The sequence below is a fragment of the Cervus canadensis genome, chromosome 6, assembly GCF_019320065.1.
Source record: "Cervus canadensis isolate Bull #8, Minnesota chromosome 6, ASM1932006v1, whole genome shotgun sequence".
Lineage (NCBI taxonomy): Eukaryota > Metazoa > Chordata > Mammalia > Artiodactyla > Cervidae > Cervus > Cervus canadensis.
The window spans coordinates 25,418,047-25,434,587 of record NC_057391.1 but is presented as its reverse complement, the minus strand read 5'-3'; the positions used below and the strand labels follow the sequence as shown (position 1 = coordinate 25,434,587).

The following is a 16,541-nucleotide window of genomic DNA, read 5'->3' as shown; positions in this document are numbered from 1 at the left end:
TCCAAGGAATCTCCACACTGTTCTCCATAGTGGCTGTACTAGTTTGCATTCCCACCAACAGTGTAAGAGGGTTCCCTTTTCTCCACACCCTCTCCAGCATTTATTGCTTGTAGACTTTTGGATAGCAGCCACTCTGACTGGCGTGTAATGGTACCTCATTGAGGTTTTGATTTGCATTTCACTGATAATGAGTGATGTTGAGCATCTTTTCATGTGTTTGTTAGCCATCTGTATGTCTTCTTTGGAGAAATGTCTGTTTAGATCTTTGGCCCATTTTTTGATTGAGTCATTTATTTTTCTGGAATTGAGCTGCAGGAGTTGCTTGTATATTTTTGAGATTAATCCTTTGTCTGTTTCTTCATTTGCTATTATTTTCTCCCATCCTGAAGGCTGTCATTTCACCTTGCTTATAGTTTCCTTTGTTGTGCAAAAGCTTTTAAGTTTCGTTAGGCCCCATGTGTTTATTTTTGCTTTTATTTCCAATATTCTGGGAGGTGGGTCATAGAGGATCCTGCTGTGATTTATGTCGGAGAGTGTTTTGCCTATGTTCTCCTCTAGGAGTTTTATAGTTTCTGGTCTTACATTTAGATCTTTAATCCATTTTGAGTTTATTTTTGTGTATGGTGTAAAAATATGGAATGCTTCACAAATTTGCGTGTCATCCTTGTGCAGGGGCCATGTTAATCTTCTCTGTATTGTTCCAATTTTAGTATATGTGCTGCCGAAGCAAGCACTCTACCCATTTTTAAATCAGGTTGTTTGTTTTTATTGATGTCTTGTATGAGCTATTATATATATATATATATATGTAAAATAATATAAAAATATAAAAATATATATATATAGGGTATTAACCTCTTATTGGCCATATCATTTGCAAATATTTTCTCCCTTACAGTAGGTTGTCTTCTTGTTTTGTTGATGTTTCCTTTTTTTAAAAAAAGCTTTTAAGATTAATTAGGTCCCATTTGTTTATTTTTGTTTTAATTTCCTTTTCTTTGGGAGTCAGATTCAAGACAGTATTGCTATGTCTTATGGAAATAGTGTTGCACACTTTTTTCCCAGCACCTTAAATATATCCCTCCACTCTTGGTCCTGTAAAGCTTCTGCTGAGGAATCAGCTTATATTCTTATGGGGCTTCCTTTGTATGTGATTAGTTGTTTCTCTCTTGCTCCCTTTAAGATTCTCTTTATTTTTAATTTTGTCATTTTAATTATAATATGTCATGATGTGTTTCTCTTTGGGTTTATCTTTTTTGGGACCTTCTGTGCTTCCCGTATCTTGATGTCTGTTTCTTTTCCCAGAGTAGGAAAGTTTTTAGTCATTATCTTTTCAGAGAATTTCTCTGTCTCCTCTCTCTTTTCCTTCTCAGAGCGCTATAATATGAATATTACACACTTGATGTTGTCCCAGAGTTCCTTTAAACTCATCATTAAAAAATTGTTCTGATTGGGTGCCTTTCACTCTTCCATCTTACAAATTGCTTATCTGTTCTGTACTATCTAGTGTCTTGTTGATTCCCTCTCATTATTTTTTGTTTCAGTTATTGAATTCTTCATTTGTGATTAGTTTTCTTACATTTTCTGACTCTGATAACATTCTCACTGAGTTCTTCCTTTGTTTTTTTGAGATTGATAAACATGCTTATAACTATTTTTAAAAAACTCTTTTATCAGGTGAATTACTTACCCCCATTTCATTAGGGGTTTTTCTATTCTTTCATTTCATTCTTTTGTTTGGAACATATCCCCCTTGTCTTCTCATTTGGTTTCGCCAATGATTCTTGCTTCTGTGATAGGTGAAATAGCTACCTCTCCCTGGTGGCTGAGATAGTAAAGAATTTGCCTGCAGTGCAGGAGACGCGGGTTTGATTCCTGGGTTGGGAAGATCCCCTGGAGAAGGAAAGGCAACCCACTCTGGTATTCTTGCCTGGAGAATCCCATGGGCAGAGAGGCCTGGTGGGCTATTGTATATGGGGTTGCAAAAAGTCAGACACGACCGAGTGACTAACACTAACACTAACCCTGGTCTTGAAAAACCTTTTGTAGGAGCATACTTTGAGTTGACAGGGTGTGCCTTGGGGCTTTGGCCATTAGGCTGGAGTGTGAGCCTTATACTGGGAATAGTATCTGGGGAGTGCTATGCCTAACGCCACTTTGGAAGGAAGACTGGGGATTGAGAAGGTGCAGATGAGGGAGATCCCCAAAGTTCACTAGCAACTCTGATATCCAAGAGTGTTCCAGAAGTTCCCTGCCCATTTGACAGATGATCTAAAGTTATTAAATGGATTTTTTCCCCCATCTAGTCCAGGTGCCCATTAAACTGCTATTTTTTCACTGTGTCTAACAGTGAGTGAGTTTGTATTCTGCCCTTTAGCTACATCCCTCCTTGCCACAATTTGCCATGATGATTTAAGGTTCCCATGGGTACCACATTCCATCATTCCCACCTGTGTTTATGTAGACTACCTCTGTGCATTAGCTGTTCAGTCAGCTATTTGATCTTCAGCAATACTTGCTCCACATGTAGGTACAGATTCAGTGTGCTTATGGGAGGAGATGAGTTCAGGGTCTTTCTAAGCTGTCATTTTGCCCTTCTCCCAGTCAGGGAGTACTGTGGTTGTACAGTTCCTTGGAAGGAAAGATGACCTGTGGTACAGATCTTACTAATCTGTGGACAAGGCTAATTGCTGATGTGTTTGTTTAAGAACTAAGAAAGAACAAGAGTATAAGTTTCTTGAGATGCAATCTAGGCTGAATTATGTGGATGGACTTTTCAGAGAGGGCAGAGAGAATGCCCATGTAAAAGTCCATTAGAGATTATTCACTATACAGGAACAAGGTAACTTGCCTCTGTGATGTAAATCAGCCTCTTTTCCTTAGGATAGTACTGCTTCATTGATACCTTATACTGTTCATTCTTAATGGATTCTAAAGTGTGGCCATAGAAACATGTTGAAGTCTCTGCATAGACACAACAACATGAGTTTCCCCTTACCACAGGTGATCTGGCTACCACCATGACTGACTGTGCAAGTTTGTAAGGCAGAAGTAAAGCCTGATCACAATGGATGGAGCCACACCTGACCATGCTGTCAGTATACTCGCCATCCACCTGTTCTGGAAGGATTAGGGACTTGTCTTCATAGGGATATGAATTTGTTCTGGGTATTGATTTTTCTTCCCCAACCATAGTGCTTCTGCTAGTACTACCATTATGGACTAATAGAACATTTTTTGCCCTACTTATTCCCATGCAACTTTGGCTCTGGAGACGTTTTTATAAAAAGTGAAGTGTCACAACAGGCTTATTTCCTTAGAATTCACTAGACTTACTCGCACTCAATAACCGAGAAACATCTCATGGATATAGTGGAGGAATGGCTTGATGAATGGTCAGATTTTTTGTCAACTGGGAGGTGAACAACTTAAAAGTTTACGAGGCTGCCTATTTGATGCAGAAAATAACTTAAACCAGTGGCTGCTATATATTGTCCTCAGCCTGATAGCTAGCATATATGAATCCCAAGGGTAAAAAGTCACTTTAACAATAGGACCGAACTATTTATTATGGGAATTTATGTTTTTTATTGGAAAAGGAAATGGCAACCCAATCCAGTATTCTTGTCTGGGAAATCCCATGGACAGAGGAGCCTGGTGGACTAAGTCCATGGGGTCGCAAAGAGTCAGACACGACTGAGAAACTGAAGATGAAGATGCTTCTTGTTATTGTGAACTTTGGTTTAGTAGGTTCAGAGGTCCTAGTGCCCCAGGGAAGAATATTCCAAAGGGAACATAGCGAAGACTGGCCTCTGACAACTTTGAGGTCTTCATATCGCTGAATCACTAAATGGAAAAGGGCTTGCCTCTGACAATTGATGGAACTAGGGAAACACTGAAAATGGAAGCTCATAAACCATGTATTGTAACATTTGAAGATTATAAATCAAAGAAACAAAATCTTGAGTGCAGTGTGTTCTATCCTTTAGTGTTGATTAACATAAATGTGTTGTTTCCTCTTTGTCTCTAGTGTCTTTTTTTGGCTGCACTGCATGGCTTGTGGGATCTTAGTTCCCTGACCAGGGATTGAACCTGGAGCCACAGCAGTGCAAATGCCAAGTCCTAACACATGGACCACCAGGGAATTTCCTCTAGTGTCTTATTATGAGTCTTTAGTACCTTTGTTCTGGTCCAACCAAATAGGTCCCTTAGGGGTAAAGTCCCTTGATCCATGAACTCCTTCTAAATTCTGATCTTTGCAGTATCACTTGATTATTGTCCCCTAGAGCTGTTAATAACCTTTGTTTACCACATGTGGCAAAATTTTATGGAATTTTTTGTTAGCACAAGAAAATCTAAGACTACATGAGGATTCCCTTTTCTTTGTACAGGTAAAATAGAAGGCTGAGAATAAATTTAACATTAAGGCAAGTAACTTTAGTGTTATATATGATACTGTTTTGGAACTGCTGTGGACATGAGCCACATCTTTAGGTTCATGAGTGGTATCATAAAGCAGGATAGCTAGTGTCTAGGGGTAACAAATTGACCATTCAGTTCAGTTGAGTCACTTCATCGTGTCCAACTCTCTGCAACCCCATGAACTGCAGCACACCAGGCTTTCCTGTCCATCACCAACTCCTGGAGCTGGCTCAAACTCTTATCCATCAAGTCGGTGGTGCCATCCAACCATCTCATCCTCAATAATCCTCTTCTCCTCCTGCCTTCAATCTTTCCCAGCGTCTGGGTCTTTTCCAGTGAGTCAGTTCTTTGCATCCAGTGGCCAAAGTATTGGAGCTTCAGCTTTAGCATCAGTCCTAATTGACCATTAGTGGAGCATAATTGTGAAAAGGGTATTGGAATATTGAATAAGGTAAACTGACCTTGAATTGAGCTAGGATCACAGTGCTAGAGTAAAGTGAAAGATATTAGGAAAATTGAAATGACTTTATAATGTTGGGGGTCAGCATTCTGTTGTTAGTGATAATTACATGAGTGATTCTCAACCTCTACAATTTGATGAACAGGTAAGGAAAATTGGTGACACATAAACTAAGAAAACAAGGGTTCTTATTATCTCCATTCATTTACCAAAAGAGATAAAGTATAAACTGATTCTCTTCTGTGAACTGGGAAACAAATTCATTTAGTACATGCAAAATTTTCAAGCTGGAAAAGTGTATAACTGATACATGAATATAAGAGAAACCCAAAGCCCCAAAGCTGAATAAATTATTTCCAACTATGTCACTTTAAGTTATGATGTGGAAAATGATATGAAATGACACAAATGATATGAAAACTACCAAGAGAGCAAGTTGGTTCTCCTGCTCTCTTATGTGCTTTAATATTTTCTCTAAACTATAGATAGAAAGCAGAAAATTTTAGAGAAAGCTGACAAAAGTGATTTTTTTGGGGGAAGTGAAAGATAGGGGGGTAAAGTGATCCTAAGAGGAAATATAAAAGGGATTGAGTTTTTGAGTCTTAGGAATATAAGTGGTGATATAATTTGCTGGGTTTATGTATGGAGAAAGTTAATTCAAAAGGACACAAAATTTATTTATATGGCATGTAATCATAAAAAGTAAAAGAAGTGGTCTTAAATTAGGGAAGGTAGATTTTTATTTGGATGTGGAGAAGAATTTATGGCAGTTTGAAAGATAAATTGCTGGACATTTTAGCTAATGGAAGTTACAACGTCTCAATATTTTTAGATTGAGAAGGAAATTTATACAGATGACAGTTTATATTTTCAAAACCAAGAGATGTCTATAGGCCTCATTCAGATTGATAATTCTATTACTTGGAACCCCAGCTACCAATATTTTCCTCATCTATAAAGTTAAATGTCTGGGAATCTGTTTCTGGAAGATTGATCAGTTCTATATGGGCCAAGACAATGAATTAATTATCATAAAAGGCAAAGAGCTAGACCTCTTCTTTCATATCATGAACACTTAATTAACTAAAACAAATGGTTGTAATTAAGTGTTGAGAAAAATAGCCTAACAGCTTAATTCTTTTGAACAAGACCAACCTGTAAGAGAATGTGGTTTCAGAATCAATCAGGAGATTGATTGTAGGTATTTGATGACTTCTAGATGAACAGACATCATATGCTGGTGTCTCCATCCTGAATCCCTGAGCTCAAGGCAATAGTCACAGATACCCACTTCAAACTAAGAGTTTTTTTTTTAAGCTTAAATGTTTTAATAGAGATCAAATTGCCATAACTTGATGTTGTATGTGTATAATGCTTCGCCATTAATATTGTACAATGTGCTTAACTAATTACCATGGGGGAAAAAAAGCATCAAATAATCAGTAGCGTAATAGCATTTCAAAAAAGCTCTTGAGAAACTTTTAGATAACTCTGAAGCTAGAACTTCATGTAGACATTAAACAAAGCAAAAGCAAATTTCTGTCTAAAGTAGTCAAGCTCCCAGAGACAACATAGGATTGTGGTTTCCAGGGAGGAAGAAATGGGAAGTTGTTTAATAGATACAGAGGTTCAGTTTTGCAAGGTGAAAAAACTCCAGAGAAAGAAAAAGAAAGGAAAGGAAGATTTATGACATGACACATGAGTTTTTAAAAAGAATACCACTTTACAGATGACTATTAATACCAGATACAGGAAACTACTGGTTTAACTGGTGGGCAGAGGAGAAGTGGGGCTTTCCTGGTGACTCAGTGTAAAGAATCTGCCAGCAACGCAGGTGACACAGAACAGGCGGGTTAGATCCCTGGGTCGGGAAGCACCCCTCCCCCGCAGGAGGAACTGGCAACCCACTGCAGAATTCTTGTTTTTAGAATCCCATGGACAGAGGAGTGTGGAGGGCCACAGTCTATTGGATCACAAATCAAACTGTGAATCTTTATATTCTCTGATATTTGGTTGGATATTTCTCTCTCTCTCTTTTTATTACATATAGGTAAAATTTACTTTTGACTAATTCTAATATTCTTGTTTCCAGTACTCATTCCAGAGTAACTAAAGAACAGTAGTGTTTTCCTATTAGGTTCCATGTTTATATTTTATTCTCCTGTAAAATAATTTTCCCACAAATTTCCGGTTCTTATGTAGTAGAATTTACTGGAGACCCAAAGGGCAAATAAACTTAAATCTGATGTATGTAACTGATAAAGTGAAAATGAAAGTCGTTCATTCATGTCTGATTCTTTGCAACCCCGTGGACTATACAGTCCATGGAATTCTCCAGGCCAGAACACTGGAGTGGGTGGCCTTTTGCTTCTCGAGGGGATCTTCCCAACTCAGGGATGGAACCCAGGTCTCCTGCATTGCAGGCGGATTCTTTACCAACTGAGCCACAAGGGAAGCCCAAGAATACTGGAGTGGGTAGCCTAATCCTTCTCCAGGGGATCTTCTGTACCCAGGAATCGAAAGAGAGGGTCTCCTGCATTGCAGGCAGATTCTTTACCAACTGAGCTATCAGAGAAGCCCACGTATTGCGACTCCATGTATTACACAGTCCATGGAATTCTCCAGGCCAGAATGCTGGAGTGGGTGGCCTTTCCCTTCTCCAGGGGAATCTTCCCAACCGAGGGATCAAACTCAGGTCTCCCACATTGCAGGTAGATTCTTTACCAGCTGAGCCATGAGGGAAGCCCGTATAACTGATATAGATTATGGAGAAAGTCTTCCAAGAGACGAAGTGGTTAAAAGATACCTGCAGACACAGTATTAGTTATAAGTTGTTTGTGATTGTAAAATTTCTAAAGAGTGGATCCAGAAAGTAATGAAAATCACATCCCATAAACGACCTCTTACTTAAAGTAGGCCTTGTTTTTCTTCTCTTTGTCATTATACACATACTTTCCTTAGCTCCTCTTCCTTATTAGTTTTCATTTTGACACAGTTTACTTGTTTTTTCTTAATTATTTTTTGTTTTTATAATATCTATTTTCTGGGCTGATTTTTTTTTTTTTTTGGTCTCTTTAGAACTCTTCTCATTTTTTTTTTAAAATCCATCTTCTTAGTTATATTATCATCCATATCTTCTTGTTTTTCAATCACTCAGTTAGATCCTCTTATATCTTTGTTGAATTGTTAGAATATAAATATATGATTTACTGAATCTATTACTATGTGAATTGCAATCTGATTTGTCCATGCTGAAGGCTACCTTTGTTATATTTACATCATAATTTCCACCTCACTGAAACCTTTAGCTTGCATTTGATGGAGGCAATGTTTTTAGTGTCTTCCACCTTCCTTTTTATTCTAAGCATGTGTTAGCAGTTGAGATTACAAAAAAGGATAAGCACAATTCTTCCCCTCAATCCACTTATGTTTATAACTATTAATATAATGTATTAATAACATGGTAAGTGATACGTTGGGGGCATGGATAAAGTGCTATGAATAGGAACAAAGAAGGCATGAATCTGCTTAGATTGTGAAGAGGAGATGGAAATGGGATAGTATGTGGCCTTCTCAGATAAAAACAGGTGATGTTGGATCATGAGGTTCAAGAAAGGACGTAGGAAAAGTGAGATATGAAATAGGGTTGAAAAGTACCAGATTCAAGCAGGCTTTGATTGATCTGTTAGGAGTTTGGGGTTCACCCGGAAGCAAAAAAAGACTCATTAAACCGTTAACACTATGATTCAGTCTGTTTTGAAAGTTGCTGGATTTTTGTTGAAATTGCAAAAACAGTTGAGGGAGAGGATCCCAACGAGGTTTCACAGTACTTCTAGTGAGAACTGATGAAAGGTAGGGGCAGTGGGAAGAGAAAGGAACAGATTTATGTCAGATGCACTCAATTAAGAAGGAAATTGTGACGTATTTCACCTATTTAAAAAGTACTGAAAACTGTATGTTTGGCATCATTCAATACAGAAATAACAGGGGACATTTGTTATTTCACTATCAGATTTCTTTGGTAGTGAATTATTACAAATAAAATTGAATTCACTCATCCTGTAAAATTCCTATTTTTCCCTCCCCAGAGAAAATCATTATTCTGAAGTTGTTGGATAGGCTTTTTGTTCAAACTTTTATACTTCTAATATGAATATATATACATACATAAAATATTTCTTGTATATATTTAATATTTTTAATAATTCCTGAGTGTTTTTGAAGCCACAAAATTACATAATTTTGAACTTATTATTTTATAATTTGATGTTTTTAATACTTTTTGAGATTCAAAAAATGATGACAATTATAAATCTGATTAATTCAGTTTCCTTTCCAAATAATTCCTTCCTTGTATTAGTTTATAATAATTTACTTATATGTGACTTCATTTTGGACCTCATTATTTCCATTACCAGGAGCATTAAAGAGAAGGACTTAACTGGATTTGATGACAAATACTCACAGTATTTTTGTTGTTGTTGTTAGTCACTCAGTTGTGTTCGACTCTTTGTGACCCCATGGGCTGTAGCCTGGCAGGTTCCTCTGTCCATGGGATTCTCCAGGCAAGAATACTGGAGTGGGTTGCCATTTCCTTCTCCAGGCTCTCACAGTATAACATCTCGTAAACACTAGTTTTCTACATTCCACAGATGGGAAAAGTTTTCAGAGATAAAATGTATATTACCCAAGATCACCAAGTTATTAGGGTACAACACAAAATACATATTTTTTCAGATATTGAAGCCTATACTTATTTTATTATCCCATGCAGCTTCTTAAAAAATAATAAAAAAATAATTGCTATGAGGTATTCTAAGAACTAAAGTAGAGACAAATTCAAAGAATGATGCAATTATGCACAGAAGCCATCTTTAATATTGTGTCAGATGGAGTCTAGAGTCCATGTATGAGATGATATTGATGAGCAACCTTAATACACTTTGACCTGAACTGGGAGCTCAAGGTTTTTACTGAAGCCCTGTTATGTCCTCTAGCACTCTTCAGGGCACTGTGGAGTTTGTTTTTTATTTTTTTTTATTTTTGTGTATTTATTACTGTGGAGTTTATAAAGAAGTATGATGGGTAGAATTGTCTTATAATCCAGCTAGAGAGTTACAGTGAAACACTGGAAATCAGAAAATGACTCAGGTTGGAGGAATCCAGAGTGATTTCATGAAGAAGGTAGAACTTGAATTCAGGCAAGGCATCCTCAGGAAGTCATGAATAAAGGAAAAAAATAAAGCAGAAAATTGGGGAGGAGACTTGGGTTTTAGTAGATTTGGGTTTTAGTATAAGCTCTAACACTAAGTAGACTTGGTCAAGTTATTTAACATATTTGGGTATTTATTTCCTGCTCTATAATGACAAGTGATTTTCCTAAATAAGGGATATTGAATTTAACAATAGATCCCAAAGTTGACCTCATTGATTTCAGTCTCTTTGACTAGACTGAAGACTTCTTTTTAGCCTTGTACTTACCACTGGTTTCTCACCAGACAAAATTTTCACTTTCCTAAATTCCCCAGACCCTTGATCTTTCCTTCTTTACGCACATGCTTGTCTAACACAAGCAAATGAATTTGATCTTTTAAAAAACTTGGGGGTAGGGCCACCAACACCCTGGACAGTGGAAAATATATGTATAGGTTTTGTCTCCCCCTAAGCTTAAGTACTAATAGCCTATTATTCACTGGAAGACTTACCAAAAATATAAACAATGGATGAACACACAGCTTGTATTTATGTGTAATATATGCTATATTCTTACAATAAAGTAAACTCTAAGAAAGAAAACATTTTTAAGAAAATCATAAGGAAAAGAAAGTCTATCTACAGTGCTATAACTTTGTATCATCTGTTTACAAGATAAATCATCTGTCAGTGACTACATCTGCTTGTCTTAGGGGATACCATATATTGTGGATTTTATATATATTACTAATTCTAGACATCAAAAATGAAAAGATAATGGGAAAATAAATTCATATTTAATTACAGTCATAACAATTTATGTACTGTTAACAAAGAAGCAGCAATATAATTGCTTTATGGTAGCTTTGGGTAGTTGATGCAATTTCTTCATGGCAGCCCTGCCTATATAATAGTGAATAAATCATTATAAAATTTTAATGGCATATAGTATTGCAGTCATATTCATAACAGTGTTGGAAACATTGCTATATTTTTAAAAAGCCCACTTATCAGTGACTATAGGCAGCTTGCAGTTTCTCCAATTGAGAAAGATAGAGAGACATACTGTATGGTAAAGTAAGTTTTTGGAATCACTTATAAAAGAGTAATAAAATTAACAAATGATTAATTTTATATTAAATATTACTCACCTAATATCTATATAAGTATAGGCTATCCACGTCAATACAAGCCATACTATTAATACATGTTCTACATGTAAATTTTTGCATTTCCATATATCTATTGCAAAAATCACATCTATGGAGACTTGGACTGTTCAAAAACAGGTTGTATGAGTGTCAACTGTACATATTATTTACCCTTTCAACAAAAATTTTTTGTGATTGTAATTTTTGATACATTGGGTTGAAGAAGAAGTTTTGGTACTTAACTTTATGGGGCTTGCAGTCCAGATGGAAAGGAGAAATTGAGTAAATAATAAATTAGGAAAGGAGAAATTGAATAAATAATAAATTCCATTTGTGACCCAGAAGACTGTAATGTACCAGGCTCCTCTGTCCATGGCATTTGCCAGGCAAGAACACTGGAGTGGGTTGCCATTTCCATCTCCAGGGAATCTTACCAACCCAGGGATCAAACCTGCTTCTCCTGCTTGGTAGGTGGATTCTTTACCACCGTGGCTTCAAAAAGCCTGTGGCTCAGTGGTAAGGAATCCACATGCAATGCAGGAGCTTCAGAAGATGGGAGTTCAATCCCTGGTTTGGAAAGATCCCCTGGAGGAGAACATGACTACCCACTCCAGTATTCTTGCCTGGAGAGTCCCATGGACAGAGGAGCCCAGCAGCTACAGTCCATGGGGTTGCAAAGAGTTGGACACGACTGAAGTGACTTCACACCAGGGAAGACCTTTCATCACGTTATGCATTTCATAATTTTAAGCTTTTCAAATCAACATGTAAGTACCTTAAAGCAGTGTTTCTCAAATTACTTGTGTCAAAGGATAGGTTTATTTTTAATTTATACTCTTACATGGACTATTATTTTGATAAAATATAAAAACATAAACTTTAGTGCCACTGTAACGTCAAAAAGCTAGAGAAGTTTCTGAATATTCAGTCACAGACTCTCTACCAAATATGACACAAACTGGTAACAGACACTTCACAGACTTGCACCTCTCTGTGTGGGCCACTTTTTCGTTGCTTCAAGGAGTTCAAATATGAATGGTCATAATCTCTGCCTTCAAGAAGTTTACAATCCCCTTGGTGAGTTAGAACTGTACCTAGTTCAAATTAATACAAAGGGTAGTAAAATAAATGGCTAGTAATAATAAAACAAGAATTTGTAGATGTGGTAAACATCTGAGTAATACTGAAGATGAAATGTTCCCACCAGAAGGGCCAGAGGAAGGTAACTTCCTGAGAGATTGCAATAGTGATTAGTTCTATATGATTGAGGTAGGTCATATTAATTTAAAATCCAAAGTCAAAAGGTTTGGGGTTGACTTCCTGTTACTCTTGTTGACCATCATGTATTTCATGAGTAATATCAGAGCACTCACCCTGAAAGGAAAAAGAAGGTATGAGATGGAAAGACAACTTGATGGTAGAGAATAGTTCCACATGACAGCAACTACTTTTTCTGTGTGATCATGCTGCAAAGGCTGTGAGGTAATTTGCATGCTGAAGTAGAAATAGGCTTGCATAACTTTGATTTCTCTTCTAGTTTATTAACATAATCATCATAATTTACATTTTTTCTATTGTTCTTCAGGTAGCAAAACCTACAAAGCCAATGTATGGAGCAAATCAGTCTATGGTGTCAGAGTTTGTGTTCCTGGGACTCATCAATTCCTGGGAGATTCAACTTCTCCTCTTTGTGTTCTCCTCTAGTTTTTACATAGCAAGCACAATGGGAAACTTGCTCATTATGCTCACTGTTATTTCTGACCCTCATTTACACTCCTCCATGTACTTTCTGTTGGCCAACCTCTCCTTCATTGATCTGGGATTTTCTACTATCTTTTCTCCCAAGATGATTTATGACCTTTTCAGAAAGCATAAAGTTATCTCTTTTAGTGGCTGCATCACTCAGATCTTCTTCATCCACTTCATTGGTGGTGTGGAGGTGGTGCTTCTCATAGCCATGGCCTTTGACAGAGACGTTGCCATATGTAAGCCTCTCCATTATCTGACCATCATGAGTCCAAGGATGTGCATTTTCTTTATAGTGGCTGCCTGGATGATTGGCCTTATCCACTCCATGGTTCAACTAGCTTGCGTGGTAAACTTACCCTTCTGTGGCCCAAATGTGTTGGACGGCTTTTACTGTGACCTTCCTCAGTTGATCAAACTTGCCTGCATAGACACATACGAACTAGAGTTCATGGTCACGGCCAACAGTGGATTCATCTCTGTTGGCTCCTTCTTCATTCTGATCATTTCCTACATTATCATCATTCTCACTGTTCAGAAACAGTCTTCAGTGGGTTCATCCAAGGCTCTGTCCACACTTTCAGCTCACATCACTGTAGTAGTCTTGTTCTTTGGTCCTTTGATGTTTTTTTATATATGGCCATTTTCCTCCCCACACCTGGGTAAGTTTCTGGCTATATTTGATGCAGTTCTTACTCCTTTCCTGAATCCTGTTATTTACACATTCAGGAATCATGAAATGAGGGTTGCAATGAGGAGAGTATGCAAACAGCTAGTGAGTTACAGGAGATCTCTAAAGTGATGAGGGATTTCTTCACTGTATTGTGAAGAGCTCTTGTTTTGTTCCCCACCCCCCCACACCCCGCCCCCGAAAAGTTCTTGTTGATTACTAATGCTCAGTGTTGATGGTCACACTCAGAATCTTTTGTTTGTCCTTGATTTGATTACACAAAGATATTGAGTCCATTTTGTCTTTCACTTAGGAAGCAGGGGCATTCACCTTTGAAAAGAGACTTACATATAGAGTATTTAAAATCAAAGTTTACAGAAACCTTGAGCCTAAATTCATAAGGAATAATGTTTATAAGAAGTAATTTTTAGAAATACCTTGGAGGGAAGATTTCTTTTAGGCCTTCAAAAAATGGAGAAATATCTCCTAATCTACCCTATTTGGGATAACTTCTATTTACTTTGACTATATCTGCAAATACCCATTTCCAAGTATGGCCACATTCACAGATATTAGGGTTTAAAATTTCACCATGTCTGTTTGGTGGACCCAAATCAAGCCACACCAGTTGTGTAAGTAGTATAGATATCTGCAACAATTTCCTTGTATGGAAACACAAAAGACCCCAAATAAGCAAGCAATCCTGAGAAAGAAAAGCAGAGCTGGAAGAATCATACTCCTTCACTTCTGACTATACTAGAAAGCTACAGTAATCAAAACAGTGTGGTACTGGCACAAAATCAGAAATAAAGATTAATGGAATAGGATAGAGAGTCCAGAAACAAACCTACACCTATAGTCAATTAATCTACAACAAAAGATGCAAGACTATACAATGGAGGAAAAACAATCTCTTCAATAGGTGGTGCTGGGGAAACTGAACAGCTACATGTAAAAGAATGAAATCAGAACATTCTCTAACATCATTTACAAAAATAAATTAAAAATGGATTAAAGACCTAAATGTAAGATCAGATACTATAAAACTCCTAAAGGAAAACAGAGCACTTTGACATAAATTGAAGAAATATCCTTTTGAATTTGTCTCCTAGAGTAATGGAAATAAAAGCAAAAATAACAAATGGGGCCTAGTAAAAAACTTAAAAGCTTCTGCATAGCAAAGGGGACCATAAAAAAAAATAACAAAAAACAAACAACCTATAGAATGAGTGAACATATTTGTAAACAATGAAAATGATAAGGAATTAATCTTCAAATTATAGAAAAAAACGTATGAAACTCCATATCAACAATTCAAAAAAAAAAAAAAGGAGCAGATCTCAAAAGACATTTCTCCAAAGAAGATATACAAATGACCAAAAGGCATATGAAAGGACATTCACAAAGCTAATTAGTCAGTTCAGTTCAGTCGCTCAGTCATGTCTGATTCTTTGCAACCCCATGAATCGCAGCACGCCAGGCCTCCCTGTCCATCACCAACTCCTGGAGTTTACCCAAAGTCATGTCCATCAAGTGGGTGATGCCATCCAGCCATCTCATCCTCTGTCGTCCCCTTCTCCTCCTGCCCCCAATCCCTCCCAGCATCAGGGTCTTTCACTTTCACTCTTTTCTCTTTCACTTTCATCAAGAGGCTCTTTAGTTCCTCTTCACTCTCTGCCATAAGGCTAGTGTCATCTACATATTTGAGGTTATTGATATTTCTCCCAGCAATCTTGATTCCAGCTTGTGCTTCCTCCAGCCCAGCGTTTCTCATGGTGTACTCTGCATATAAGTTAAATAAACAGGGTGACAACATACAGCCTTGACTTATTTCTTTTCCTACTTGGAACCGGGCTGAATAATTCTTTGTCCTGGGAGGGCTATACTGTTATCCTGTGCATTGTAGGATGTGTAGCAGCATCTCTGGCCTCTACTCATTCAGTTCAGATTCAGTTCAGTTCAGTCACTCAGTCATGTCCGACTCTTTGCGACCCCATGAACTGCAGCACTCCAGGCCTCCCTGTCCATCACCAACTCCCGGAGTTTACCCGAACTCACGTCCATTGAGCTGGTGATGCCATCCAACCATCTCATCCTCTGTCATCCCTTCTCCTCTCGCCTTCAATCTTTCCCAGCATCAGGGTCTTTTCAAAAGTGTCAGCTCTTCGCATCAGGCGGCCAAAGTATTGGAGTTTCAGCTTCAGCATCAGTCCTTCCTTTGCTTACATCATTTCATTTATCGAAACCCTAGTGTGCTTTCTCTTATATTTTAGTTTGGAGCATATTTTCCTCTAGTTTTTAGAAAGTTTTCATGAAATGTCATGGTTCTTTATGCAATTTTAATTCTATCTTTCATGGAGTCATTTGAATACTATTTCAAATACTTTCTCTCTCCTCACTCAGTCCTGTGAAACTTTGAATACATATAGAATTCTTTACCTATTGGCCTTGGTGGAAGTGGGAAAAATGGTTGCAATTTCCTTTTGCCTAGGTTTCAGATAATTAGCAGATTTCAGTTACAGAAAAATTCTTCAAGTATAGCAGTGACAGTTACTAGCTCTTTACTTTTAAAGCTAAATATTCTTCAGTATTTAATTCACCCTGGCTCTATACCTATAAACAGAGGCTAACTCCTTAGAGATGCAGAGTAAACTTAAGAGGTACAACTGACACTTGGCTATAATATTTCAATGTTTACTTCTGGGGTCTTCAGTTAAATATACACAATTTTACCATAGCTCTAGATGTCTCCATGGAACAAATGCGTAAAACACAGAAAGAGAATGACTTCCTTGTATTATTTGCCATTTATTGTAGTGAAAGTGAAAGTTGCTCGGTAGTGTCCGACTCTTTGTGACCCCATGTTCTATACAGTCCATGGAATTCTCCAGGCCAGAAT

The 16,541-nt window shown here is 37.4% G+C and overlaps 1 protein-coding gene and 1 non-coding gene across 2 annotated transcripts; one reads left to right on the top strand and one right to left on the bottom strand.

The window, feature by feature from the left end:
• Positions 1-627: 627 nt before the first annotated feature.
• LOC122444369 lies at positions 628-734 on the bottom strand. Its single transcript, XR_006270213.1, has one exon. It is a non-coding gene; the product is annotated as a U6 spliceosomal RNA (small nuclear RNA).
• Positions 735-12,832: 12,098 nt separating this feature from the next.
• LOC122444102 (olfactory receptor 4F3/4F16/4F29-like) lies at positions 12,833-13,774 on the top strand. Its single transcript, XM_043472904.1, has one exon. The coding sequence runs from the start codon at positions 12,833-12,835 to the stop codon at positions 13,772-13,774; it is 942 nt and encodes a 313-aa protein (XP_043328839.1).
• The last annotated feature ends 2,767 nt before the right edge of the window (positions 13,775-16,541 follow it).